This window comes from Lathamus discolor, chromosome 9 (assembly GCF_037157495.1).
Source record: "Lathamus discolor isolate bLatDis1 chromosome 9, bLatDis1.hap1, whole genome shotgun sequence".
Classification (NCBI taxonomy): domain Eukaryota; kingdom Metazoa; phylum Chordata; class Aves; order Psittaciformes; family Psittacidae; genus Lathamus; species Lathamus discolor.
The window spans coordinates 21,297,127-21,323,212 of NC_088892.1; the positions used below are offsets into that span (position 1 = coordinate 21,297,127).

Here is a 26,086-nt window from a genome sequence, read left to right on the forward strand (position 1 = left end):
GAGACAGTCAGCAAACAGGCTCAAAACTGCGACTTGAAACTCAGTGGTATGGGTATTAGGTTGTGAGGATAAGAATCAAGTGAAGAAAAGAGCACAGGGATGGCAGGAGGGTGTAAAGAGAAATAAAAAAGAGGACAAACTCATAGAAGGGAGAACCATGAGGAAGAGGATGATTCCAGTCTCTGTTTAATCTCGGAAACACTGGGGGACCAACTCCTTACGTGGCCAGTAGTGCCACTCCACTAAAGCCTAGAGCACCCTATAGGGATGGCTTAGCTCTCTGATTGTGTTCAGAGTGATAACTCTACATTAGAAGTCATTCTTTAGACCAATGTTTATTTCTACATGCCACAAAAAAAGAACCATCCTTAGAGCACCAGGAGAAACCAAATTCAGTGTCAATGAAGAAATGTTGCTTTCGGTGGATAGTGCAGCCCTGGATCCATGGGGAATATTCTTTGTGAGCAAGGATGTTTGGTCTCAGCCTCTTCTGGGAGCAAAGCACTGGGGTTGGAATGAACTTCAGCTATGGAAAAGAATGAGAAGTTTTCCATTATAATATTCCTTTATAATCTATTTAGAAAGAAACATGTCTGAGCAGAACTCACCCATTTTATCACTTTGGGGAAATAACAGAAATCAGTGTGAGTCCAAAAGAAACCAGAAATAGTTGGTGCTTAGGTCAGAATTCCTATAAAGGCATTCCTAATTCAGAACATGGGTCAGCAGCAATTTCTCCACCTTGGAAAGCAAACCCTCCTGCCGGGATTCTCCTGCATTAACCAGGCTCACAGCAGGTCCTGCTCAGCTTTCTGTGCTCCCCAAGATCTTTGCTCTTTTGGGAATGCATGGGAGAAGCTATAGTGCTCCCAGACTGGAAGTAGGTCCCATGAGAATGACAGCCAGTTGGCCCAGAGTCAAACATCTCTTAGGCGCTTAAGGTGGAAACTGAGCAGAGAGTTCCCTTCCTTTTGCAGAAGAGCCATACCAGGATCCTAAGGACTTAGTACAGCAAAAGCCATCTGGAACGTAGCCATTAACCCCAAACTGAAGCCTGGCAGAGACAAAGCAACGAAAGGGCTCTTATGTATTGCCATGGGTTGGGATTTGGCAGTCACCACATGGAACCAGTCTGTGCAGTGCACACTTTCTTACCCATCCTAAAATGTCTATCCGGAGAAGTCCTGGGAAGGAAATCTGAACCATTGAACATGGAACTTGTTCCATTGGAATTTAGATTCCACATGGCCTGGGATGGTGAGTTGGGGTTTAAACACCTTGGTGTAGATCCAGCAGCTGCACCTGACCCATTCCAGTCTGAAATCAGAAAGTGGAAGGCACAGGAATAATCTTCTCTATATTCACATCTCAAACTATGAGAAATCAGGGAGGAGAAAGGTCTGTGCTTGCTTCTTGTGCCACCTTTGTACCTGCCTTGAAGCCATGGGTCCCTGTGCAGCACAGTTCCTGCTGTTAGCTTTCACACTAGCTCTGTCACACTTGTACCAGCAACCCAGTCTTCTATTTCCTGTTTAAGGACCCAATCTAATCTGGATAAGGCCATATCAAAGAAGACAGAAGGTACACACTAAACCAACTGATTTACCTTCTCCTTTGTTATGCCCATTTGTAATGTCAACTACTTTTGATAGGCACACAGAGGTACTGAAGTCTGTAAGATCTTCCACATTTCTGTGCAGGATCAGCATTGCTGGGGAACAAGCACAGCACTTGTTATTTCTTGCTGAGCCGGCAGATAGCAGAATCTTACAATGATTTAGGTTGGAAGAGACCTTTGGGGGTCGTCACTTCAACCTGCTGCCCAGAGCTGGATCAGCTTGGTCAGGCCACTGTCATCTATTCAACTACTCTCCTTCTGAAATAATGTGTTTCCTTATAAATAGTGGCAATTTCCATAGCTGCAACTTATGTTGTTTGCCTCTTCTTGCTGTGCACCTCTGAGAAGAGTCATAGAATCATACAATAGTTGGGGTTGGAAAGGACCTCAAGATCATCCAGTTCCAACCCCCCTGCCATGGGCAGAGACACCTCACACTAAACCATCCCACACAAGGCTTCATCCAACCTGGCCTTGAACACCACCAGCGATGGAGCACTCGCAACCTCCCTGGGCAACCCATTCCAGTGCCTCACCACCCTAACAGGAAAGAATTTCCTCCTTAGATCCAGTCTAAACTTCCCCTGTTTCAGTTTGAACCCGTTACCCCTTGTCCTGTCACTGCAGTCCCTGACGAAGAGTCCCTCCCCAGCATCCCTATAGGCCCCCTTCAGGTACTGGAAGGCTGCTATGAGGTCCCCACGCAGCCTTCTCTTCTCCAGGCTGAACAGCCCCAACTTCCTCAGCCTGTCTTCATACGGGAGGTGCTCCAGTCCCCTGAAGCATCCTCATGGCCTCCTCTGGACTTGTTCCAGCAGTTCCATGTCCTTTTTATGTTGAGGACACCAGAACTGCACACAATGCTCCAGGTGAGGTCTCACGAGAGCAGAGTAGAGGAGTCTCTTCTCCACAACCACCCCTCAGACAGCCAGACAGTGGTTATATTCCCCTTCTTCCCAGGCTGAGCAAAGCCTGCTCCTGCACATAAAAATTAGCTACTGCTATGTCCCATATCCTACCTAAATCTCTGAATCTCAGCTTTATGAAGATGGGAAGGCCACCAAAATCATAGCTCACATAAGGGAACACTGCGTGTGAGAGCAGAATTAGAGACCAAGCTAAAACCTCTTTTGGTAACCTACATTTTACTGCGTGTTGTCACTGCACCATCATATCACATCAGCAGCTAATGGAAGAGGATAAAGAGCTATTAAGGAACAATTATCCAATGCAATGCAGAAGGGCTGTAGAGGGGATCCTTATTTCTTAAAGCAGCAGGAGAAGACTTATGAGTGAAGCTAACAAAGCCCTTCAGTGCTTACCAGAGTAGTTACTCCGCTGACATCTCCCCCAGCAGAAGTGTACTCGGCACTGCTTCACTACTTCTTCCTTCATCAGGCAGTGAAACACAAAGATAAAGAACCCTAAAGAAGTAAGCAGAGAAATTCGCAGGGTTTCAGGTGGATTCTCCAACCTGCTGCCCCTTTTCTACATTTTCTGCGTGCCACTCAGTTACCAGTAGGTTACGCGCAGGCAGAGATAGGTGGAACCTGGACCAGAATTGCACCGAGTCCTTTGTGCATATCTAAGGGTAATGGGAAGAGCTTTCTGCAGATTTGGTATCAAAATAACCTGCAAGCCACTGTAGATTCTATCAACCATTTCTGTGCCTAGATGAAAAGGATTGTGCCACCCTGATAAGGATGAATGTATTGGGACCCATGTTTCACAGGCATGAGTTTGTGTCTTTAATAGTATATCTATCCCAGCAAGACTATTTAAACACCACTATCATCCCACTGCAATGGAGCTTTCCCATTACAATAGCTAAACACTATAAAATAAAAGCCTTGTAATCTCTTCCCCATGCTTGAACTACATGATAATGCATTTTTATTTCTGTTCCATGGCCCTAAACTGTTGTATTTATAACAGAATTCCCTTCAGATATTACCTTGCAAGGTGTTAAAGATGCTGAAGAGATATAAGAACAATATCCTCACTGCTCCCCAGGCAAAAAAGACAAAGCTCCAAGTTAAGCCCAAAAGGAACATCAAACTGAAAGCACTTTTGAGGTCTTGGAGAAAACTTCGTTTCCAGAACCTGGATCTCTTGTGTGTCCTTGATTTCATGGAGTGGATTTGAAGGAGAACAGTGATGAACATGGCTGCGTTGATCAAAAGTATTAAGAAGATGTAGGCTACAACGGAGATGTAAAACACTGTGTTCTCCTGAATCCAGCAGCTGCAAGAAAGGGAGGTATGTGTTCAGTGAGGAGTTCTGTGAGCAGTGAAACTAAGGAAGCCTGGGTCCCAATATAAGCGTCTCATATGGTTCTCCACATCCTAGTAAGGAGCATTCCCAAATGGCAATCCCTTCCCCTCAGTGAGGACATCAGAGTCTCCACACTTGCCTTTTTTACAGATGTTCTAGAAATTCAACAACTTTGAGACTTTAACATTTCTGTCAAATTCAGATAAACCTGGCAATTGTTACACAACTTAATCATGTAACTAATATACTAATGTTAGTAAATATGATTCTTATTATGCTAATATTAATAATTAACTTCATCAGGGACTGTAGCTCCAGGACAAGGGCCAACGGATTCATACTGAAACAGGGGAAGTTCAAATTGGAGATAAGGCAGAAGCTCCACCCTGTGAGGGTGCTGAGGCGCTGGCACAGGGTGCCCAGAGAAGCTGTGGCTGCCCCATCCCTGGCAGTGCTCAAGGCCAGGTTGGACACAGGGGCTTGGAGCAAGCTGCTCCAGTGGAAGGGGTCCCTGCCCGTGACAGGGGTTGGAGCTGGAGGAGCTTTGAGGTCCCTTCCTACCCAAACCAGGCTGGGGTTCTCTGATTCCATACACACAGAGAAACTCTGCCTTAGGAAAACTGAGATAAATACCACTTCATTAGGATAACAGAGATGAGCCCTGCTTAGCTTTTCCTCAGGCATAAGTGAGTTTTACTGCCTTTTTTGCTAGAGATGGGTAACAGTTTTCCCTCTGAGGTGTCCTGGGTGTGTGTTGCCTCTCTGATGGAATAGAATTCAAATATCCCAGGTAGCCTTCCCCAACACGTGATCAGATTGTGCCAAACAGAAAGCAGGTGAAAAAATGGAGCATTCTTTACTGGAAAATCCTTCTCTAAACAGGATGAAAGAATGCAGCATTTTCCCACTGGAAAAGGGAGGACGGTGAGATGAGGTCAATAAAAGAATTGGAAATTATGAAGAGACAGTGAAAAAAACAGAAGCAAAGGGGCAAAATCCAAAGCAATTATTCTGCTTTCAGGTTTTACCAGAAACCTAGAGCATGCAGGAGCATACAGAGAGTGAGACTGAGTTATACATGAGAATGAGACGTATACATCCAACCGAGCTAATGTCATGTAAAGAAAGAGATTTCCCAGACAGTACACATGGAGTTGACTGGCAGAAGCCCTCCCTGTCCTCAAGCCCAGTCCGCTGGTGTGAGAGTTACTCCATGTAGTAGCTGTACATCCAAACTGATCCAATGAACCAGAACCACTAAAAGGAGAGGATTAAGATGGGGGAGAGAAGACAGAAGCCAGAGAAGGGTTGTTCTGGTTATTTCTTGTATCTTTTGGATACTCTGACCATCAAAAAGCTTATACTTACAAACTGCTGAATGGATTGCTCTCTGAGAGTGCTCCATCGCCATAGAAGTCTTTATTTATAATGAGCACAGTAGAAATGACGAGAGCTGGTATTCCTAGTATGGAAGACAAGAGGAAAAGAAATACTTAGGTTAATAAGAAAACATGGAGCCTATGGAAAGATGTCAGCTAATCTCTGATGGGTAATCACAGCAGACTCGTACATGTCTGGATCAAACCTTACCCCTAAGGATCCCTTTGAGACGAGTGTGATTCAATGCGTGGCAGAGCAGACTTAATCTCCTTATTTATGTAAATTACAAATGAGTAGGCATGAAAATATCTGTGTTTGCAAAATGTTTGTGACTGTTCAAACAGCTCCAGAAGGGATCCAATCTGGTTCAATGAAGTTAAGCGGTTATTACAAACAGCAGCGTCACGAGATAAGCAGACCGCAGCATTTTGTGTTAAGATCCAATAGAGAGAGATGTTTTCCAGGCAGTGTCTTCCCTTCAGCCCACTTCCCATTCCCTGTATTTCTCTCAGTCCTGCTTTTTCTGCTGGGGACGGCTGCACCAACATCACCATCATGGATGGCTGAGAACTATTATGTGCCACCTGAGATCTAGGGATAAGGATGATGACGTTCAAAAGCCTCAAAACCCCTTTAGAATGGCATCTCATGGTAACCCAAAAAACACAGACCAGATTCTGCTCTGGGTCAGTGCCTCGACTAACATCTCTCAAGAGCTGAGCCAGTATTTTGGGTTCTTTTGGTTATGTTTCTCCCAAACAAGTCTCTGATGCTCAGTTCTTGGAGGAAATGTGAATGAGTTAAGTCCTCAGGAGAGTTATGAATGAAAGCCAAACCCACCCCCCATGGGGGAATCATGCATAGAATAGCAGGTAAAAAGCCTAGAGAAGGAGATTAAAATCACTTCTGAGCATCACCAGTGCAGAGGTGAAGGCTGTGGGCAGCTCATACTTCCTCAGACACACACACTGCTGTGAGATGCCATGATAAATCATCCCTGTAAGAGGGCAGGAGGGGTAGGGAAAGCAGTTCCTTATGCCCACTTCCACCTTTCCTTGCATATGACCATGCAGGGAACAACAGGTACACCCTACAGAAGAGATGTGCTTACTTACCCCAGCCAGCAATAGAGCATTTTAGGATGTACTTTGGGACGTAGACATTGAAAACCTTGACAAGAGCCAAGTAAAACTGAACAGACTCCAGACACATCCATGTGAAAGCTGCAAGGAGGAAATAGTGAAGGAGCACAGCCACAGTGATACAGAGAGCTGGCTGGTTGAAAGAGGCCAGCCACGAATTGGTGAGGAAGACCACGTTCAGCATCAGCAGCGCAGCACAAAGGTTGAGCAGGAGTTTTGCAGGGTTGTCTCTCCGCAGCTTTCTAAAAGGAATGGGAAGGTCCACAGGGTTGTCATTGCAGGACTTATGCTGGGTGCATTCACTAGTGCCAAGCAGCACAAATGGGTGTTTGTTGCGTTACACATTGGGTTCTTGTGGTGTGAGATGAACAACAGAGATGCTGCGAGGGCTGGAGGAGCTCTGCTCTGGAGCCAGGCTGAGAGAGCTGGGCTGGGGCAGCCTGGAGAAGAGAAGGCTCCTGAAGGGGAGACCTGAGAGCAGCTCCAGTGCCTAAAGGGGCTGCAGGGAACCTGGAGAGGGGCTTGGGACAAGGGCCTGTAGGGACAGGCCAAGGGGAATGGCTTGAACCTGCCCGAGGGGAGACTGAGCTGAGCTCTTAGGCAGAAGCTCTTCCCTGTGAGGGTGCTGAGGCGCTGGCACAGGGTGCCCAGAGAAGCTGTGGCTGCCCCATCCCTGGCAGTGCTCAAGGCCAGGTTGGACACAGGGGCTTGGAGCAAGCTGCTCCAGTGGAAGGGGTCCCTGCCCGGGGCAGGGGTTGGAGATTTAAGGTCTCTTCCAACCCAAACCAGTCTGGGATTCTCTTATTCTATAAGTTGTGTCCACATGAGTGTTTTGTATCAGTGGGTAAGTTTATGAAACGACTGGAAATGAGTAAATCGAAGTTGCTGAGCAGTTCAGACCAGTGCTTGTATTGAAGCGTGAGTATTTGGATCCCTCTTATTTTGCCACGGTCACAGGTTAAAATAAAGCAACATTTACATCTTCCCTCCTATGCATCACAGCACCAGATATCACCAAACATTCTGATAATTGCTTCAAATTCATTATTGCTAAAGGAGTAAAAAGGACATTGGAAAAAGGATCAGACTTACTCAAGGGCTAGATATGTCACCAGTGTTATACACAGAAATAGGGAAGAAGCACCACATCCTGCATAGCTTATCAGAGTTAATATTCGATCCTGTGTGGTATTTATCTCTGTCCGGGCCAAGTCCTATGTAACAAGATAAGAAATCACTGTTGTTTGCCGTAACAGATAATGAAAATTGATTTCCACCTTTTCACATTGATAAAGAAATTTATTTCCATCCTGCTTACTGCAACTTTTGGAGGGTTTCCGTTAATATTCCCATTGAAGGCGAAGGGCTGGCCTTACCCCATTGTGATGGCTGTATCCTACTGGGATTAGACACCTTCAGTCTACTCAGCTTGCTCTGACCTTACCTATCCCTGTGCATTTGTTGCAGCCCGTTCTCAGGCAGTCATCTCAGGTTCTGACATTCAACTTTTAGAGGCAGTTTTCCCTGTATTATAGATTAAAAATGACATCTCCCATATTTATATGAAGCTTTCCTTTTTGATAGAGCACCGATTCCACTTGCAGGAAGATGTAACTTCCCTAGCTGCCACTGACAGGCAGTAAGCTTAACACAGTATTTCCAATGCAGCAAATAACACATTAACTGAGTTATGATTGCAAAAGAAGTCCAAACTACATCTGTAAAATGAATCTGCCTTGAAGCAAGTCTGTTGTCTAACAGCAAGTCTAAATGTCTAATGAAGACATTTAGAGGACTTTATACCATAACCGATTATTATAACTGGTTTGTTTGTTAATGGTGATTTTGGCAAACCTGGACATAACTGACAGCTTGTATAGCTCTGAATCTCCCATCCCTCCCCAAAACTAGCGATGACTTTGTTTAGTGCCATGGGACTCTTGGAGATGATTCACACAATACTTACCAATAGGACTCCAAAATGGGTAAGATGGTTACAAAAACAGATTGTATAATTCCTATCTGTAGAATCCATTTCACACCCTGACGTATTCCAACCACCCAGTCCATCTGTGTAATAGAGAAAAAGGGAGTTTTAAGCAGAGAGTTAGTCATGCTCAGTCATTTATAGCTCTGCAGCCTGCAGAATGTGTGAATGCGAGCTCAAGTTGGTACAGATTGCAGGGTCATTGAGCAGCACACAAGTGAGATTTCACACAGGAGCACTTCTTCTGTAGCTGCCTGAGAATCTCAAAACTTGGATGGAAGCCTTTGGTGAATGCAGAAATATTTGAAGTCACTTCTGTGCCTGCACACAGAGAAAGCAAGGAGGTAAGGAAGAGTGTGCTGGACTAGATGACGCTGCAGGATGTGGAAACACAGAAGGCAAGGGTGGAGGGTTTCGTTAGGCAGAGTGTAGCATTGCAAAAGCCAGATCTTCCCTGGTGAGATTAAGTTTATGTCCCTGTTTATGTGGCATGTATGACACGTTCAGAGCTAAGCTTCTGATTCTTAAAAATAGATATTCTAACACCAAGAAGTGCAGAGAAAACCTCTCCCACGTGTTCTGAGTTAACCCAATACACAGTTCCCTTTCCCTCTCTCAAGAGCCATATTCAAGACTTAACCCCTGCAAAGCCCCACTGACTTCCCTGAAGTAACTACAAGAAATCAGCTCACATTTCCTTTCATTTCTGCTTTTATTTCCTTAGGCTACGTCTTCTTATTCATGTGGATGCGTCCCCGTACAGTGCCACACGTGTCCCCTACTGATAACACTGATTCCTGAGGTACTAACAAGAATCAGCGACACAGAGTCAACAGGACACCCTCAAAGTTGTAAGCTGCAATGTCAAGGAGCCAAAGGCTCTGTGCTGCTGGAGACAGATCAAGCCTGAAGCTCTGTAACACTTACTGTTCTTCTGGAAGTCCCAAAAGACACAGTGCACCGCTGCATTCCCCTGGAAGCAGAGAAAAAGGAGGCTGTGACATTCAGTCAGCACACCTATAACCCATCTGTACTTGCAGATGCGCAGGGCACTGAAGATGCCAGCAGTTCATTGGGAATCAGGTGGATTGTGTAATCCCAGCCTGGTTTGGGTTGGAAGGGACCTTAAGGCTTATCCAGTTCCACGGGCAGGGGCACCTTCCCCTAGAGCAGGTTGCTCCAAGCCGCTCCCAATTTGCCCCTTGCCCTTTACCAAGGGAAATGCTAGGAGTCAGTGATTTTCCCAGTTTTAGCAGTCTTCCTCTTTCTTGTAGTATTTAAGGACAGCAGAAAATCTGACAGGTTATCCAATTTAGACCAATTCCTGTGTCTAATCTCAGTGGCTTCATGTGCTATCGGAGATGTCATACCGAATTACCCATGAATTTCACAAGTTATGACTAAGACTACAATAGCAACCTGAGATTTTACACAATAACCCCCCACAGTTCTCAGCTTCTATTTTACGATGTCTACGTTCCCATTCTGAAGCCAGGCAGGGAAGACACGTAAGAGCTGAACAGATATAAATGGGTATCCAAAGCAGTGTTTTCTCTTGGGGACATTCTAGTTTATTACTCATAATGCTGCAACAAACTTTCCCAAGGCACAGATTCATTTTCTTTTATTATAGTATTAATAAAGTTTAATAAAGCACAGAGTTTCCAGGAAGCCACCCTAACAGATAAGCTGATAAGATCCGTGATCTGCAGACTGTCAAATATAATGAGGCAGAGAGCCAAAGATGTAGGTTAGGATGATATTCCATTAAATATTTAATTATGATAGTTTTAAAAGGTCAAGGAAAAAGGTCTGAGAGGTACCAGATGGTGGAGTAAAAATGATGGAAGGGGGGGGTTTATCTAGATGAAGGCTCTGGGTACACAGATAATCTGCTAGAACTGAATGGAAGGAGCTTATTGCCATAAAAGCAGCATTCTCAAGCTCTCGTTAACTTAATCACATTCATCTCATGGACTAATTTGGTTCTGCTTTTAGTTTGCAATATATTCATGTGGAGGCTGGGCAATAAAGATGGGCAATGCACAAATGCTGAGGGGGAACGCAGTCACCAAGCTTGACCTATGCCCATTTAAAAACAGCTTCAGGTAGATTTTAGTTTCAGAACATCATTTTGAAACAAAAGGAATTGATTTTGAAGAGACCTGTGCAATGTTTTGATTTTTTTTTCTTTTAATTTACCTCTTTTGGTGGCTAAACCAATTCGCTGAATTTCGAGCGACTACAAACGGTTTCGGTCAAATCCAAAACCTGCAGTTCTTCAGCAAATCAACTATTCCTTGAAAACACCTCAGATCAAACCAAGGAAACAATGAAACGCCCCTTGCTGCCAAGCATGGATTTAGTAGAGGGCATATGCAAGCTTTACTAACTGCAGCATTAAATACCAACATCTTCATGGTCTGTGAGCATTTGGATTGATGATCACAGAGAGGTGAGGCAGCAAAATGGTCTAAGCTCATTTGCCCTGTTGATGGTTTATTGTAAGGCCAAGTGAAATAGGCTCTACTTCAAAATGTCTCTGATGAAATGAACACATCCTACCGTATTATGGTCAATGTGCTGAAGAGTAATAGTCACAGGCTCCTTAAGGGTCTGAACTGATGCATTTTCAATGCTGGCACTCACAACATAAGTATTCAACCTCTCCTTCGTTAAGCTGTCATCCTGCAGTGGGAAAATGCACGCATGAAAAGTAAAACCCAAGCTCTTCCCTGCTTCCATTTTCTTCAGTTGTATTTTTTGGAACACATGGGATGCCTGATGTAATTCAGCCACTTGCTACTTCATTAGAAAATGTAATTAGTTGCACATTCAGGCACAGTCTCCACATCAGCTGAAGCAGAACAGAGTTTCAGATGCATCGTCTGGATTTAGAAAGCTGTATAATCATTTCAGTACATCAGAACATCCAGTTGTACATCATTAAGCTCATTAGACAGCAGACACAATGGGGAGTGCTGCTTCTGTGTGAAAAGCATTGCTCAGCACACTGTATTGCTCCATCATACCAAAAGAAATGTCTCCTTTTTAAATCACATTCACCCACTCCCCTCAAGAAAACAGCAAGTAGTAGAATAGCCCTAAATGCTGTTATTTTAATGAAGACATAAGTCTTGAAGTTATTTCAACACTATTTGACACTTACTATGCATGTTCCTTAAGCAAGGGCTCACCAGCAGGGGAAAATTAAGGGGTGTTCTTTTCCTACAGAAGTATTAGAACAACTTCAGCTACAGAAAACGAGCGCCAAGCCTGAGGTCTACAGACACCTCTCAGAGCATCCTTGCTGCAGAGAAGGTTTTGCTGCCTGGGAACATTTTCCCTGCACAATTCTTAGTGCTCCATCACTCTGATGTCAAATGTGCCCAGAGCAGATGAAACTATTGGGGTTTTTCTTTAGCGCACACTGAGAACAGCAGAACTGATTCCTGCTGTGTTAGCATTTGGTAGGAGTTGTAGTTACCACAAAGAGTGAAGTAGTGCCAAAGAAGTTAAACTGGATCTTGGAATGTTTCTCTGGGTCAGAGTGCTTGATCCCGAGGAATTTCTTCAGTGATTCTGGCAAAAACACCGAGGCCAAGGCCTCTTTGAAAGGGCTTTCCTGAATGTCGATCTGCAGAGAAGAGAGATGATGTGCTCAGAGCTGCTTTCCTCAGGTCAAATATGTCATGGTACGACACAGCAGGATTGTCTGGTTGCGTCGGTGGTCCCCGAGGTGATATTTTGCTCTCACCTTGAGATCCAGGCCTCTGTTGTAGGAGGTAACGCCAAAGGCCAGTCCTCCAAACGTGCTGGGGTCTGGACGCGTCACCAGCAGAGCCATGGAAGTGGTTATGACCGATGTATTTCTTTCTGTGTAAGTCACCTTATAGCCCATCTCCTCAGTTGTCTTCAGGATACTTTACCAAGAGCAACAGCAAGAAGGAAAAGAAGCAAAAAAGATACATCTCTTGAAACGTTCTGCTGGCTTCTTAACATGCATCCAGAAGAGAAGCAGTTAAAAACCTCTGCTGTGATTTATGACCACAAGGAGCAATCACTAGAGCAGAATGGGTCCGTTAATGGGTAGATGGCATTTTGTCTGGCACAGGGTCAGACAAGGGTTGAGTTAGCATGTTGTAAGCTTAAAGTCTGGTAGGTGAATGATACCCTCCTATGGGGGCAACACAAGGTGGCTCTGGGAAGACCCAAGTCAAGTACCGCATTTCATCTGGAAGGCAGTAACTTGTAAAACCTGCCGATTTGGTTGTCTGCAGTCATCTCATTGTACCCCCAGGTGAAGTATCAGAGCCAGAATAATACAGTCTGCAAGGGACCTCTGGAGTCCTGCCATCCAGCTTCCTGCCTCCCCCAGGCAGCGAATACTTTAAACACAGGTCATTTGCTCAGGGTCTTGCCCAGGAAAGCTCTGGATATCGCCGAGGATGGAGATTTCCAGGCTTTCCAGGCCCTGCTATCAGTGGGCTTTTTCTAAGTAGAGAGAAGAGGCTGGAATCTAAAGGAAGCAGTTAATTAGGGTTGCTTAATGCTCCTGGGTATTAAGCATCAGAGGCAGCTCCACTTCTTGTTTGGCCTCTCTTAAGGCTATTCAGCAGTGTGCAAAAGGGATAATACCCTATTGAAAACCTGCAAGAGAGCTGCCCCCCAAGAGACTAAAGGAAAACCTTCCTGTCCTTCTTTGCTCTGGTGCTCTCTTCATGCATCATCAGTCCCAGACATACAAGGAGCCTCACAGCTGCCCTAGAGCTGCAAAGCCTGGAGTTCAACTGCCCCAAAATATCCTGGGATGCAAAGTCTGTACTGAGATCTGGAAGAAGCAGCATGATAGCTCTTGTGAGGACATCGTCAGGCATCATCACAGTGGTCGTGCTCTTTGGTGCTTTAAAGTAAGGTCTGATTGATGGAAAAGTGAAAATAGCAAAGATTGGAGTTGTGAAGACACTATTATTACAATCTGCACCCACCAACTCATTCCCCTAAGGATCAGGGCTCCAGGGCCTATCAGAACATCATCTGTGTCCCTAAAACTTTGTCTTTCATGGGAGAAATCACAGTAAACATTTCACTTAAACCCCCTCCCAGCCTATTTGTGAAGGCAGAGGTGTTGAGTGCTGGCAGCTATCACAGCCCCCTCTCCACACACTGCGGTGCAGTAGACTTTGAAGGGAGAGCGTAGAGCCGAAAGGATCACGATGCTGCTCACTGCTTTCTCCCTGACAGATTTTCTAAGCTGGCTTTGGCTACTCCTCCTTGCAGCCTCCTGAGTTTGAAAAGGCAACGCAGAGGTGCCCAGTGCAAACAACTGGCTTCTTGCTTACCCTGCGCCTCACCTAGAACTTCAGTGGCAAGTTAACTTTTCTTGCTTTGAATATTTCTTATTAACGTTTCTTATTAAAGTATTGGTTTACCTAAAGTAAACCAGAAAATCACTGATCATCAGGCTTTAAAATGAGAGATGCCGAGAGACTTTAATACAATGAATGCAGCATCCTTATACTGTTGGTTAGCGCTGGTCAGTGCAATGTAGGATAATCTCTCCTCTATGGAGCCTCAGGCTGTGCAGTGGGAAGTGGGTAAGCTGCTATGGCCAGACCAGAGATGGGTGAACTCTGTTCTTGCATTTGCCTTTGAAGAGGCTGGCAGTAGTTTTCTGAACAGACATTTCAAAACCAAGTGGTTGAGTTAACTTTAAATAGGCAGTTGAGTCACCTTTGAGATCTCGAAGGACAGAGATGTCTTCAGAGTTATCTAGCAACTTCAGTTTTAGCATGTGTGAGGATCACATAATGGATGTAGGATCCTAAATGCAGATTTGAAAGCCCTCAGTGCTGGGATGTGAAGATCACCTTGGAGATGAGATGGCAGCTCAGCAATCTCTCTGCTCTGCCTCCAGACTGGGATGCCCACAGAGAGCAACCCTGATGGTGACTTCTGCAGAACTGGTGCTGATAAAAGCACCTTTGCCAACGCAATAACCAATTCCTACTGCTAGGAACCACAAACATAAGATCCAAGTACGGATATTGCCAAGTCTTGTGGTGCTATTTTAATGGACTACTCCATGGTGTCATTGTAGCTTAGGAAGTCACTTCTGGGGGTTATCAGGAAGCCACTTCTGGGGGTTATCTTACTTACCTATTGGTCACTTTTCTCATGTTCTCATCTTCTATTTCTTGCAGCAAAATATAGTTTAGTATAGACAATATGGACTCTGCAAGTGCCACGCTCACATCTGCAAGCCTCACAATCTCAGAAACTTTACTTGTGATGATTTCTAGTTCTTCCATTTGCAGGGTTGTATTTGGCAAGAGGAACAGAATCTGCTCTGCAACCTCCTGTGCATTCTCTGAGGAAAAAGAAGAAAGTACGGGTGATTTACGTGGCATAGCTATGTGTCTAGCTGTACAGTCTAGCTATACAGCTCCATGTCTCTATGTTAAAGCAAGGAATTGGTCTGCTTCTGTTCTCTTTCCATATGGATATGGAAATCCAATCTACTACAGAATTATGTCCTAAGAGTAGGTCAATGAGCCCTCAACGTATCAGTGAAGCTGGCAAAAAAGTAAAATCTGGATATCTCAGCTTGTGTGTTAAAGGAATCAGAATATTCTCACCTCCTTTTAGATTCTAAAGATTACCTGTAAACAACAGTTACTTTTAGCTTTGGTCGTGCTTACAAGCAGTTTGGAGTTCAGATTTACCCAAGTTCTTCCTATCTGCCCAAATGCAGATATATTGGATATAAGGAAGAAGTTCTTTACTGTAAGGGTGCTGAGGCACTGGAATGGGTTGCCCAGGGAGGTTGTGAGTGCTCCATCCCTGGCAGTGTTCAAGGCCAGGCTGGATAAAGCCCTGGGTGGGATGGTTTAGTGTGAGGCGTCCCTGCCCATGGCAGGGGGGTTGGAACTAAGATGATCTTAAGGTCCTTTCCAACCCAAACCATTCTGTGATTCTATGCTGCTTAACTGGGACAGCAGCAAAAGCCATTTCTGAATGATAGAGTTTGAAAAGCTGTATTTGCCATTCACCATCCCATCATCTCTCCGCAGTGTTTTTATAGAAGCAGCTTTTCCACCCGGGGACTCAGACAGCCTGTACGCAACTGCACATCTCTTTCAAGGCTCTATTATTTGGTGCCACTGCTGAGTAGGTGGATGAGCAATGGTATCGCGTTTGTTCACCATTCAAACAACTTGTACTGTTTGCATAGCTTAGCAAAGATACAATCAGGCGGTTAAAGGTCACCTTAGAGCTCACATGAATTACAGCACAAACTTTTCGCTTCCATACACTAATCAGTGCTTCTTTGTACAACATTATCAACTACTTCAATGCAGTAACAGAGCACAGACAGGCAAAACCTGTCATGTTATTCAGCAGTTATTCACTTTGTTCTACATCTAATCTCTGATTTGAGACAAGTCTTCAAAGTGATTGATAGAGAATTTTGAAGCACCTGCAAGAATTCATCTACATTCAAACCAATTTAAGATGCCCAGGTGAGCAGGATGCACATACATCAATCTTATTGCTTTGGTTCTTCAGATGTCTAACAGAAGCATTACCTGAGTATAACTGTTTTTACTTTGATTCACTGTATCACTGAAGTATTTGGTGCCTTACCTTCTGTTATCATGATATCCTGGAGGTCTAAGATATTATTTGGGAGTTCTTCCAGTAATCTACATTCAGTCAAATCTGGTTTCCTCCAAAAAGCTTGCTCAAGTTCTATATTAATTCCACTGAAAAAGGAAAACAGTGCACATTATTACAAGAAAAAGACATGTATTAATGGATGTTCCTCGTATTTCCCATTCAAGGACATTCAATGCCATTACTTAGCCCGGTTTTAAAACTGACTTACAAGCCAGATCTGACTTAGCACTCATTTAGCAGAGTGGGAGCAGAGCCCAAATGCCAGAGCAATTTGAAATGCACCTGGAGGTACTGGAAGGCAGAGCTGTGAATGGATGGCACAAAATGCTACCGGGCATCTGTTTCCCCTCCCTGCACAAGCAGAGAGTCAAGTGCTGCTTGTGCTTGCTGCAGGTGATGAAGTGATGCAGGGCTCCCTTCTCCCGCAGCCTGTGCTGGAGCATCCCTGCACACTCCGCATCTTCCTTGGCACGGTGGTGCTGTGTGCCATGGCACGCTGCCATCTGCTTCCCCACCACTCCAAGCTTGGCTCTCCCTCTTGTTTCCCATGCAGGAACCAAAGGGAGATGATTTTGTCACTCACCAGCTCCTCTCAGCAGACTGCAGAGGGTTTTTCCTGCAGCTCACCTCCGCTTTGGCTGCTGGCTTTGTTACCGGCCAGGAATAATTCCCCTTGTAGGTTGTGTGGGAAAAGCTTTCTGGACAATCCATGAGGGCTGAGGAAGAAACACATAGAATCCCTTTTAAAAGATAGAATAACTGAAAGGTAAACAGCACCCCCCAACACACTGTTCTCTGGCCTCCTTTCCTGTTGGGAATGAGCTGCAATCTGCAGGCTGGAGAGGAGCATTTGACGAGTTTACCGGCTGCAAGAGAACGTTCCCCTGAAGTATTTCACCTGTTCTTCTACAACCTTCTTCTCTTTTGCTTGGCAAGGTCGGCTCTCAGGTAAAGCGTTATCCTCTCAGCATCACCAGCCATATGTCAGAGCATCCTTCAGGCTTCTCTAATCTACCTGAAGGTGCTTTCACACTGCCCCTCGTTATCCCGTCAGTGTCCTTCCTCCAGGCTTTTTTTGGCTGCAATAAATAGGTGATCTTTTGTAAGTCTTTCGTATAAGATGTGCTTTTGAAGTCCGGGTACAGTCTTATAGCTCTTCTCTCTGGCTTGCTTCTGTGTTTTAAGGAGCAATAGAGATTGTAACCAAACCAACAAAGAGAGTGAGACTGGAGAACTTGAAGAGGGACTATTTCTAAGAGCAAGTAGTGATAGGATAAGAGGGAACAGCTTTGAACAGAAAGAGGGTAGACACAGGTTAAATATAGGGAAGAAGTTCTTTACTGCGAGGGTTGTGAGTGTCCTCAGAATTACAAAGCATGTGGTTTCCAATGAGCTTTTAAGGAAGTATTATATTACCTATTGGCTTGACAGCCACATCTTCAGGTTCCACATACAAGGATAATAGTCCCTCTTCATAAGTGCCATTCAAGGTTTGCTTGATCTTGAGACTCAGCACTTCTTGTGTTTCAAGTGATGTGGCCTTTATAATGGCCTTACAGATGTAGCTACAAACATGATACACAAACAAGGCTATCGTATTAGTAACATTCCACAATTAGAAGTGATTACAAAATTAAGGAGTAACCCAGAAAATTATACTGACTTGGATAATTTATGTGTGTGTTTTGTTTGCAGTAAGTGCAGTCCAATGGCAAATGTCACTTCTTACGCACACCAGTAGCTTATCACTGGAGATGCTTTCTAAAGGATGAGTTATTGGGAATACAGACACAGGAATCTTTTAATAGCTTCGTGGTAAGTACCACAAGAGGTTTCCTGTTCGTGTTATCTTGGCACAGGAGCACCTTTGTCACAAGTAAGCATTTTTCAACCATGTTTTAAAGTCTGGAGTGAGCTAGCCATAAAATGATGAGGTGCTCGAGTACCCCTGTGTCCAAACAGAGGTGGCAGATGCCAAGGTCCCTGGAAAACTGGGATTTAACTAACTGCTTTCAGTATCAAATTGGGATTCCAGCTTTTTGTCCTCAAAACAGCTGGTATCTTCTGGGTAACTGTGTTTGCTTGACTTCAGGAGGTTTGGAATGACTGTGTCTCTCTTTGGGTGGCTTCAGGCAAGGCAGAAAGATGCAAAGAGACCGCTCTCAGTTGTAGATAGATCATCTCAATGGACCTTTAATTTAACTGGGGGCAAAGAAGTGAGATCTCCTTAGGACAGGGATGTTTCAGGTGTTCCCAACTCAATCCTGCCTCTACATGACTGTTCCCCACTAAACATGGCCTTTGTAAGCCATTTGCAACCACTCAAACCTTTCTGGGCTGTGGTCAGAAGGCAATAGGGTGTCCTGCAGAAGAGGTGCAAGATTCATCCTGGCAGCTTCCTTGGGCATTGGCCCCAGTGAAGGATGTGAAGCCAACTCTTACATTGCAGCACAAACCTGCCAGCTTGCCATGGAAGCACATAGAGCCTCTCAGGATATGGTGTATGAGAGAGAAACCTTGGATGCTCGAACACTTTTCCCCAAGTCAAGCATTACTTTGGTTCTGACTCCACTTCTGCGTTATACGACTAAAGGTTGCACAGTTACTCTGATACTAAAACAGCTGAGGAGGGGATAATTCCTCCTCACCCTAAAAATGAAATCAATATGAGCTATGGAAACCCAGTTCATAACCACGGGTCTTACCTTTGGGACATCTGCTTGAGCTTCACCTTCAGTTCACATAGAAAGACACAGCAAGTTAGAAGCTGGTTAAAATCAACTGATGCAAGTTGGATTTTAAGGCAGGCAAACAGCAGAAACTCAGTGTTCTCATTTCAAATAGAGCCTATTGCTTTAAATGCTATTAGGGCCTGACTCTTTGGAGTAGCCTTTGTTCCATAGGACTTCTAGAGGCGCATCAGGATAAAAGAACATCAGAGTGCATCAATGCTGCCTCACGCAGAGAGCACAGAACGTATCAGTCTCTACTGGGACACACTGGCTCTCCAGCCCAGCTCTTTACATGGGGTACACCTACCAGACTGAAGGTAAGTATTAAGCCACACAACTACTATATCCTCCCTGAAGAGATAAGAAAAAGTAAGTTTTTAACTCAAAACTAACAAATTACTTACCCGAGGCCTGTTACAGACATTGCTTTGCGGATAATTACTGCTGCAAGCAAAAAGGAACAGAACCATTATTTCAGAGCAAGCATATAACATGCCCCCTTCTGCTATCACCTAAAGCCTTTTATCTCGTGACCACAAGGAGCCAGACCTTGCAGCTGAGGAGTCATCTTGAACCCAGCATAGGTGTAGCTACATGAATCCCCAAGGCCAAGCGCTGTAACGGATATGCACCCTGACAAAAAATGCTTCTTCCAGAATGGGATCTCCCCCTTATGATTTTCTGAATTGGCTTCACCCCGCGTAAACAGTGCAGCGTGTTGCTGTGTTGTCACTTGTACAGCAAACAGTAGCTGTGGGAGTCGGAGAAGAAAGTAGGAAGTCGAAATATGCATGAAATAACACCCCGTGTCTGTGCGAGTGATACTTCTATGAATTGCTAAACGTCCCTCCCAGCTGCTCACAGTTCGGATGTGAATCATAGAACCCCAGCCTGGCTTGTGTGGAAGGGAGCTTAAAGCTCCTCCAGCTCCAACCCCTGCCACGGGCAGGGACCCCTTCCACTGGAGCAGCTTGCTCCAAGCCCCTGTGTCCAACCTGGCCTTGAGCACTGCCAGGGATGGGGCAGCCACTGCTTCTCTGGGCACCCTGTGCCAGCGCCTCAGCACCCTCACAGGGAAGAGCTTCTGCCTTATCTCCAACCTGAACTTCCCCTGTTTCAGTTTGAACCCATCACCCCTTGGTCCTATCACTACAGCCCCTGATGAAGAGCCCCTCTCCAGCATCCTTGTAGCCCCCTTCAGACACTGGAAGCTGCTCTGAGGTCTCCACGCAGCTTCTCCAGGCTGAACAGCCCCAGTTCTCTTAGAATAAAGCTGGATTGGGCTGAAAGCTGTGACATAGAAGAGTCTTGGGCAACAGCCCATTGCTTCTGAGCAGGGTTTGGGAACTATAATATCCTTTCATTAGACACTGCCATGCAAGAACCAGTGTGTTCCTGCTTACACAAACTAGACCCTCACTGTGAGGATGGATGTGACCTCTTCACACTCACAAGCAACCACTGAAACAGGGTTTCAGCAGCCCTAGCAGCCTTGCATTAGGCAGGATATATATTTCGAGGTCAGCGAGCCCAGTAAGCAAAACGTGAGTGCTCTACATGATTATACAGCTCTGGGTGGGGGGGCTGGTTTCCACCCTTGGCACAGGACCGGTCATTTGGAACCTGGCTGCAGTTTCACTCACAGGACAGAGGGTGGAGGTGGCACCCCTGCAGAGCCAGAGACTTACCTGACTTTAAAGTTGGGCACAACCAATTCTTCTCCAGTAAATACGATACGAAACTGGAAAGAAAACGATGACATTTCTATTGACTTCATTTATTGATACTTTCTCTCTTTGAATTGCCACCGAAATTTCTAAATCCCAATGAAAACGGCTACGAGTTTTGGCAAAACCTCAGCACTTTTCCCTTCCTTCGGAATTGCGCTTTATCCTGTTCAAAGCGTGCTGGATAACGTGAGTCTGAGACACCACCGCAGTGTTACATGGATACTCATTTCTGTGTGGTCCCATCAGTTTACGTGCTGCGCCAGCTGCCCTCATCATCTGATACTTGCTAGAAAGACATGAGAGTGAGAAAAGAAAGCTACTCACCCAGTTTCCGAGCAGGTTCCTTGCATCATAGTAGTCAGGAGCTCTCTCAGTTTTGTAGAAGAGGGAAAAGTTCATATCAATGCTAAAGAAGCTGACTGTAAGAAGAGAATGTAAGTGAGATGCGTCCTGTAGAAGGTGCCTGCACCGCTTCCCATCTCCTTGCCCCTCCATTGAACCATTCCTGTGGTCACTGAGGCTCTTTGGGAAACCCCAGTGTCCAAGTCTAGATGACTGCTGCATTGCTAGCAGCGTTATTAAAGAGCCCAAGGGCCAAGTTATCACAGCGTAGCAAACAAGTTGGGGTTCATGCTTGTGAGTGCACCGGGTTGGCTTTTACTGCCTGCAAGGAATGCATAGGAAGAGATAGGAGGATCTGCTGCCAGACAATACCTTGCTAAACAGCAATGGCTTAAACATGTGACTGAGTCTTGAATTGTCACATCTATGGTGTCAGTGGTGACCGTGTCAGCATTTAAAAGGGCCTCATTTAGCACTTACCTAGAACGGTACCATTGGCACTACTGGTCGGAGGCAACGGGGCCAGCGTAGGAGCCCTTGTGGATGATGCTTCACTTGAGCCTGCTGGAAAGGACATTAAAAGGGCTAAGAATCCACAGTGGCAAAGGTGTAAGGAAGAGCTGAGCCCAGCTAAGAGAAGCACGAGTCCTTCAGCAAAGGTCATCATAGCAAAGAGCTGCGGTTGTTCCACAGACCTCTGTGGGGTGAAAGCAGTGGGGGGAAGTACACCTGCACATGGAGTTTGCTATGTGTTCAGAGGTAACTACAGCATAACAAGGGAGAAAGCAGGATTGGCATGGTTTAGATCACAAGGAAGACCAGAGCTGATGCACCGTTATCCCATTCATTGCTTGTGTTGAAGAGCCATTATCTCTCTGTTCCCTTCTTGCTTGCATAACCTGTGCCAGCCTCCGAGAAAGGCGCTTGTCAAGCACTGAGTGCTGACAGTTGACACGCAGTAATGCCATGTGAGATGAACAGTGATATTCATGGTCACTGGTTTAATGCTAACCTGGCATAAGGGTCCCCATTATAGATACCAGCCATCCTGCCTGTTGTTTTCCAAGAACTCATTTGTGCCTGATCTCCTCAAAGTGAATCACCCTGTCAAACCAGATAGGGCTTTTGCATATCACATGCAATCTGCCACCTCACCAGGCAGACGGGGACAGAACAGGTCATGTTTGTCACAGGTACTGCAGCCAGTGGCAGTGAACCGAATCACCAGCTAACATTACAAGCCTTGGTGTTGGAAGATGAGCAGGATCACAACGGTTTGCTCTACAGGTACCGTTTTCTTCCTGTGCTGGTGCTTTGTGATTTCTTCTTCACTCAAATGACTGTCAGAGACTTGACATTCTGGGTCTGACTAAGAGGAGTAAACTTAACATGTGAACACAAAGCCAGATGTCTATGAATAAGGAGTGGGGTTGGAAATCAGTAGGATAAAGCTGTCCTTCAGAAAGCTTTGTTTTCTCTACAGGAGTTTAAGGGAAGGAGAATCACGGTGCTTAAAACGTAACCAACCATTCAAATCAATGGCCATCCACTTGAATGGGTCAGACATACTCTGACCCATTCGAATCAATGACAATACATCCATGGACATAACAGATACAGGGGCTATTAACAACTTGAAGCCTCCTGTTTGGATCCTAAATAGCTTCAAATTCTTTTGTAAAGCAGGAAGGAGAGCTGAAGGCAATAAAGCAAGAGGGCAATAAAGCTGTTGAGGTCCAGCTGAGTTGCCTCTTGCAGACAAAGCTCAGGCTCTTCAGTCTCCCCTCCCAGTGTTCCTCCATGGTGCCAGTCTGTGGCTTGGTGTCATCTCATGATCTGGGACACAGCAGCTTCAGCCCCACCGTAGCATCCTCAGCAGAGGTAGCACACTCGGAGCTGCTCTGCTCCTGGAGGCGGTGGGATGGGGAACAAGAAGGATGTTCCAAGGATCAGAGTGCCCTGCAGCCTGCTTCTGCAGAGCGGTGCTCTGGGCAGCACAGCCCCTGCTGCTCCCAGGGTGTACAGAGAGCTGCAGAACCAGCCAGCCCACTTTGCCCATGCTGCTTGACGAAGCTGGGATTTTCATTCGGACACCTCTTCACTCAGGCCTTTTGCTTTGGAGACAGTACTAAACTGCTGGGATAAAAGAGGACTGATATACTCTGCTTAACTCTTCCACTAAAACCCTGGCAAGCCCAGGAGCAAGCTGCCACACTGCCATTTCAAAGCCATTGCCTGCAATAGGTCAGAAACAGGACCTGGCATAACGGGTATTTGCTGGTTCTTTATTTGGAAGAGATCCACAGGGTTAGATCATTGAGCTGCAAGGTAGACCTAGATCCTCGATACACAGACCTCCTACCAACAGCCACTAACACCGCTTGACAAACACATGAATATGCAGAGAACAAAGAGCCAGAAGTATCTACTTAACTACAAGCAAAACCCTAGAGGCAAAGGAAAACAACCCCTCTAAGGACCTGAAACGAAGGGGATGCGGTTTTCCTCCAAGCCCTCCCCATCTTCACAACACAGACTGCCATGAGAACACAAAGAGCAGGCCCCAGAGTACCTGACCCTCAGATGTTCCAGCATCCCCAGTGACTCTAATCGTAGAATAGTTTGGGTTGGAAAGGACCTCAAGATCATCCAGTTCCAACCCCCCTGCCATGGGCAGGGACACCTCACACTAAACCATCCCACACAAGGTTTCATCCAACCTGGCCTTGAACACCTCCAGGGATGGAGCACTCACAACCTCCCTGGGCAACCCATTCCAGTGCCTCAGCACCCTAACAGGAAAGAATTTCCTCCTTAGATCCAATCTAAACTTCCCCTGTTTCAGTTTGAACCCGTTACCCCTTGTCCTGTCACTACAGTCCCTGATGAAGAGTCCCTCCCCAGCATCCCTATAGGCCCCCTTCAGGTACTGGAAGGCTGCTATGAGGTCTCCACGCAGCTTCTCTTCTCCAGGCTGAACAGCCCCAACTTCCTCAGCCTGTCTTCATACGGGAGGTGCTCCAGCCCCTGATCATCCTCGTGGCCTCCTCTGGACTTGTTCCAGCAGTTCCATGTCCTTTTTATGTTGAGGACACCAGAACTGCACACAATGCTGCAGGTGAGGTCTCACGAGAGCAGAGCAGAGGGGCAGGATCACCTCCTTGGACCTGCTGGTAATCCCACAGTTCAAACCTGCAGTGGAAACCCGTGTGCCTTCCTGTGCTGTGAACCTGCAGAAATGGGTTCTGTGAGCTCCAGTGCAATGCTACAAATAATTAGCCCCTGGTTTCAAGCTGATAGAAAATGGGCGTCTTGTTATTGGCTTTACTTAAGAGCTGCTGTCATAGAGGGAGTGTGATGGGAACACGGGAGGCCCGCACGCCCTGTCACTGGAATAAATCCTTTCTTTTTCCCTTCCAGAAACAGACATGATGTTAGGCTGGGGTTTCTCAAGCCATAAACGGAGCTGTTTGTACAGCCAGGGCTGAACTTGCTCTTCTGGCTGTGTCAGTGCTGCAGATCCTCTCCTGATAAGAGGAATCTGCATGGAGCTGGGTGATTACAGGCTCCACCCTGCTCCTGTTATCAGTTTAACGCTTCAGAACCCCTGGCCTCAGGGGTGATGTCTGCTGTCACCCAGGATGAAGCAGGAGAATCGGCTAGGGAAAAGATACCATAACACAGAGAAATGGCCAAAACCAGAGCCCAGGCTCGTTCTAAAGGGGAATGTACCCTGCTGAGTGCTGTGCTCATCTCCCAACGCTCCACAGAGTCTTCTTTCTTTCTTTTTCTTATTATAACCTAAAGAAAAAACCCCAAATCTCCGTTTATTCTCACATATCGAAGCTCATTCCCAGCAGGCAGGTGTGGGACCAGCCGCCTTCATTTGCTTCCACTAGCATGCATGTAATTCCATTCACGAAACGAGGGCTAAGGCGTGATGACAGGTGGGATCTGAAGCGCCAGAAACACTGGGCCGCTGGCATTTCTCAAGCCCTACGCATGGATTTTGATTTGGTGACTTAATAAATGGCTCCTTTGGCACCCTGCAAGTGTACATAAATAGGTCTGTTTCCAGTCAAAGAGCAGCAAAACTTAGGCCAGCCAGTAAGGGAGCTGTAGGAATAAATAGATTTCTCCATTATCAGCGCTCATGTTCAGGTGTTTCAGATTCATCCCTCTCCCAGATTGCTTCAAATTAAGAAGAAAATCAGGAATCAGCGTGTGGGTGAGCAGGGGGAGGAAGAGCTGGAGACTGTGAGTCACTGAGAGGGTGAGAACGCACACTTCGCTTTTAGCAAAGGCCCAGCTGAGCTGCAAAAGTAAAGGATCATCTTCGAGAGCTCTGGGGCAAAAAGCAAAGGCAGGACAACACCTTCGCTCCTGCTCTCAAGCAAAGCCAGCGCGGTCGCTGTGATAACTGTATTGCTTATAAAAGGTCCACACGCCTCCGTAAGGATGCTTCCTGCTGCTTTCATGCGAGAAGTTTTCCCTCACTTTGCCTAAATGAGCCCAGGCTTCCCAAACCAAAGCAGGTTCCCCAGCTTCCCAGCACCAGTGCCTGAGCTATCAAAGCGAACCGAGCAAGCCACAGCTCTCTAAACAACATCTATAAGCACTACAAGCAAACCTCGCAGCGAGTAATGGCTATAGGGCATCACTAACAAGCACTAACATGACATGAGCAGTGAGATGGCACTTCCGCAGGACATTCCATAGCAACACTTGGGCACAGCTATTTCCTACATGCAAACTCAATAGATGTGATCCCGTATGGACAGTCCGTATGAATGCCAGCCAAGTGAAGCTTCCCCTATCTGACAGGCAGGACATAAATCTCAGTGTGTATTTACGCCACTCACTGTTATCCCTCTGCCATGCCCAGTTATCCCACTCACTGTTAGCCCAGTGCCATGCCCACGGCACTGTTTTACCCCGTGTATCATCAATGTGCAGGAGTTAGCTTAGGAATTTGAGTTAACCAAAATAAGGAGTACATTTATAGTGGAAGCAAAGCTCTTGCCAAGATCCGACCCATGGCAGATTCCCAAACACGATTAAGTTCTCTCTCTATAACCAGGACTTCAGAACAGCCATCTTAGTTATTGCTCCTGGGAGAATACCTGACTCCGGTAACCCTTCCCACTGTGTGGAACGCTGTGGATCCAGCAGTTCATGGCACTGTAAGCAAGAGTAAGCTG

General features: G+C 45.9%; 1 protein-coding gene across 4 annotated transcripts in view; it reads right to left on the reverse strand.

The window, feature by feature from the left end:
• Nucleotides 1-211: 211 nt before the first annotated feature.
• ADGRG4 (adhesion G protein-coupled receptor G4) overlaps nt 212-26,086 on the reverse strand; it is a 32,716-nt gene continuing 6,841 nt past the window's right edge. For 2 of the 4 annotated variants that reach the window (XM_065689835.1, XM_065689838.1), the window contains 21 exons: nt 21,366-21,449; nt 20,868-20,962; nt 20,502-20,554; nt 19,218-19,257; nt 18,787-18,848; nt 17,498-17,646; nt 16,665-16,797; nt 16,049-16,167; nt 14,561-14,771; nt 12,159-12,324; nt 11,889-12,038; nt 10,967-11,089; nt 9,329-9,374; nt 8,381-8,484; nt 7,507-7,628; nt 6,388-6,656; nt 5,261-5,354; nt 3,573-3,862; nt 2,941-3,042; nt 1,156-1,317; nt 212-526 (listed from right to left, as the gene is read on the reverse strand). In XM_065689835.1, the coding sequence (XP_065545907.1) occupies nt 399-526; nt 1,156-1,317; nt 2,941-3,042; nt 3,573-3,862; nt 5,261-5,354; nt 6,388-6,656; nt 7,507-7,628; nt 8,381-8,484; nt 9,329-9,374; nt 10,967-11,089; nt 11,889-12,038; nt 12,159-12,324; nt 14,561-14,771; nt 16,049-16,167; nt 16,665-16,797; nt 17,498-17,646; nt 18,787-18,848; nt 19,218-19,257; nt 20,502-20,554; nt 20,868-20,962; nt 21,366-21,449 (2,702 nt within the window). In that variant the 3' untranslated portion in view covers nt 212-398. The remainder of the gene's footprint in view (nt 527-1,155; nt 1,318-2,940; nt 3,043-3,572; nt 3,863-5,260; nt 5,355-6,387; nt 6,657-7,506; nt 7,629-8,380; nt 8,485-9,328; nt 9,375-10,966; nt 11,090-11,888; nt 12,039-12,158; nt 12,325-14,560; nt 14,772-16,048; nt 16,168-16,664; nt 16,798-17,497; nt 17,647-18,786; nt 18,849-19,217; nt 19,258-20,501; nt 20,555-20,867; nt 20,963-21,365; nt 21,450-26,086) is intronic. The other 2 variants (XM_065689836.1, XM_065689837.1) reach the window with 2 other exon arrangements.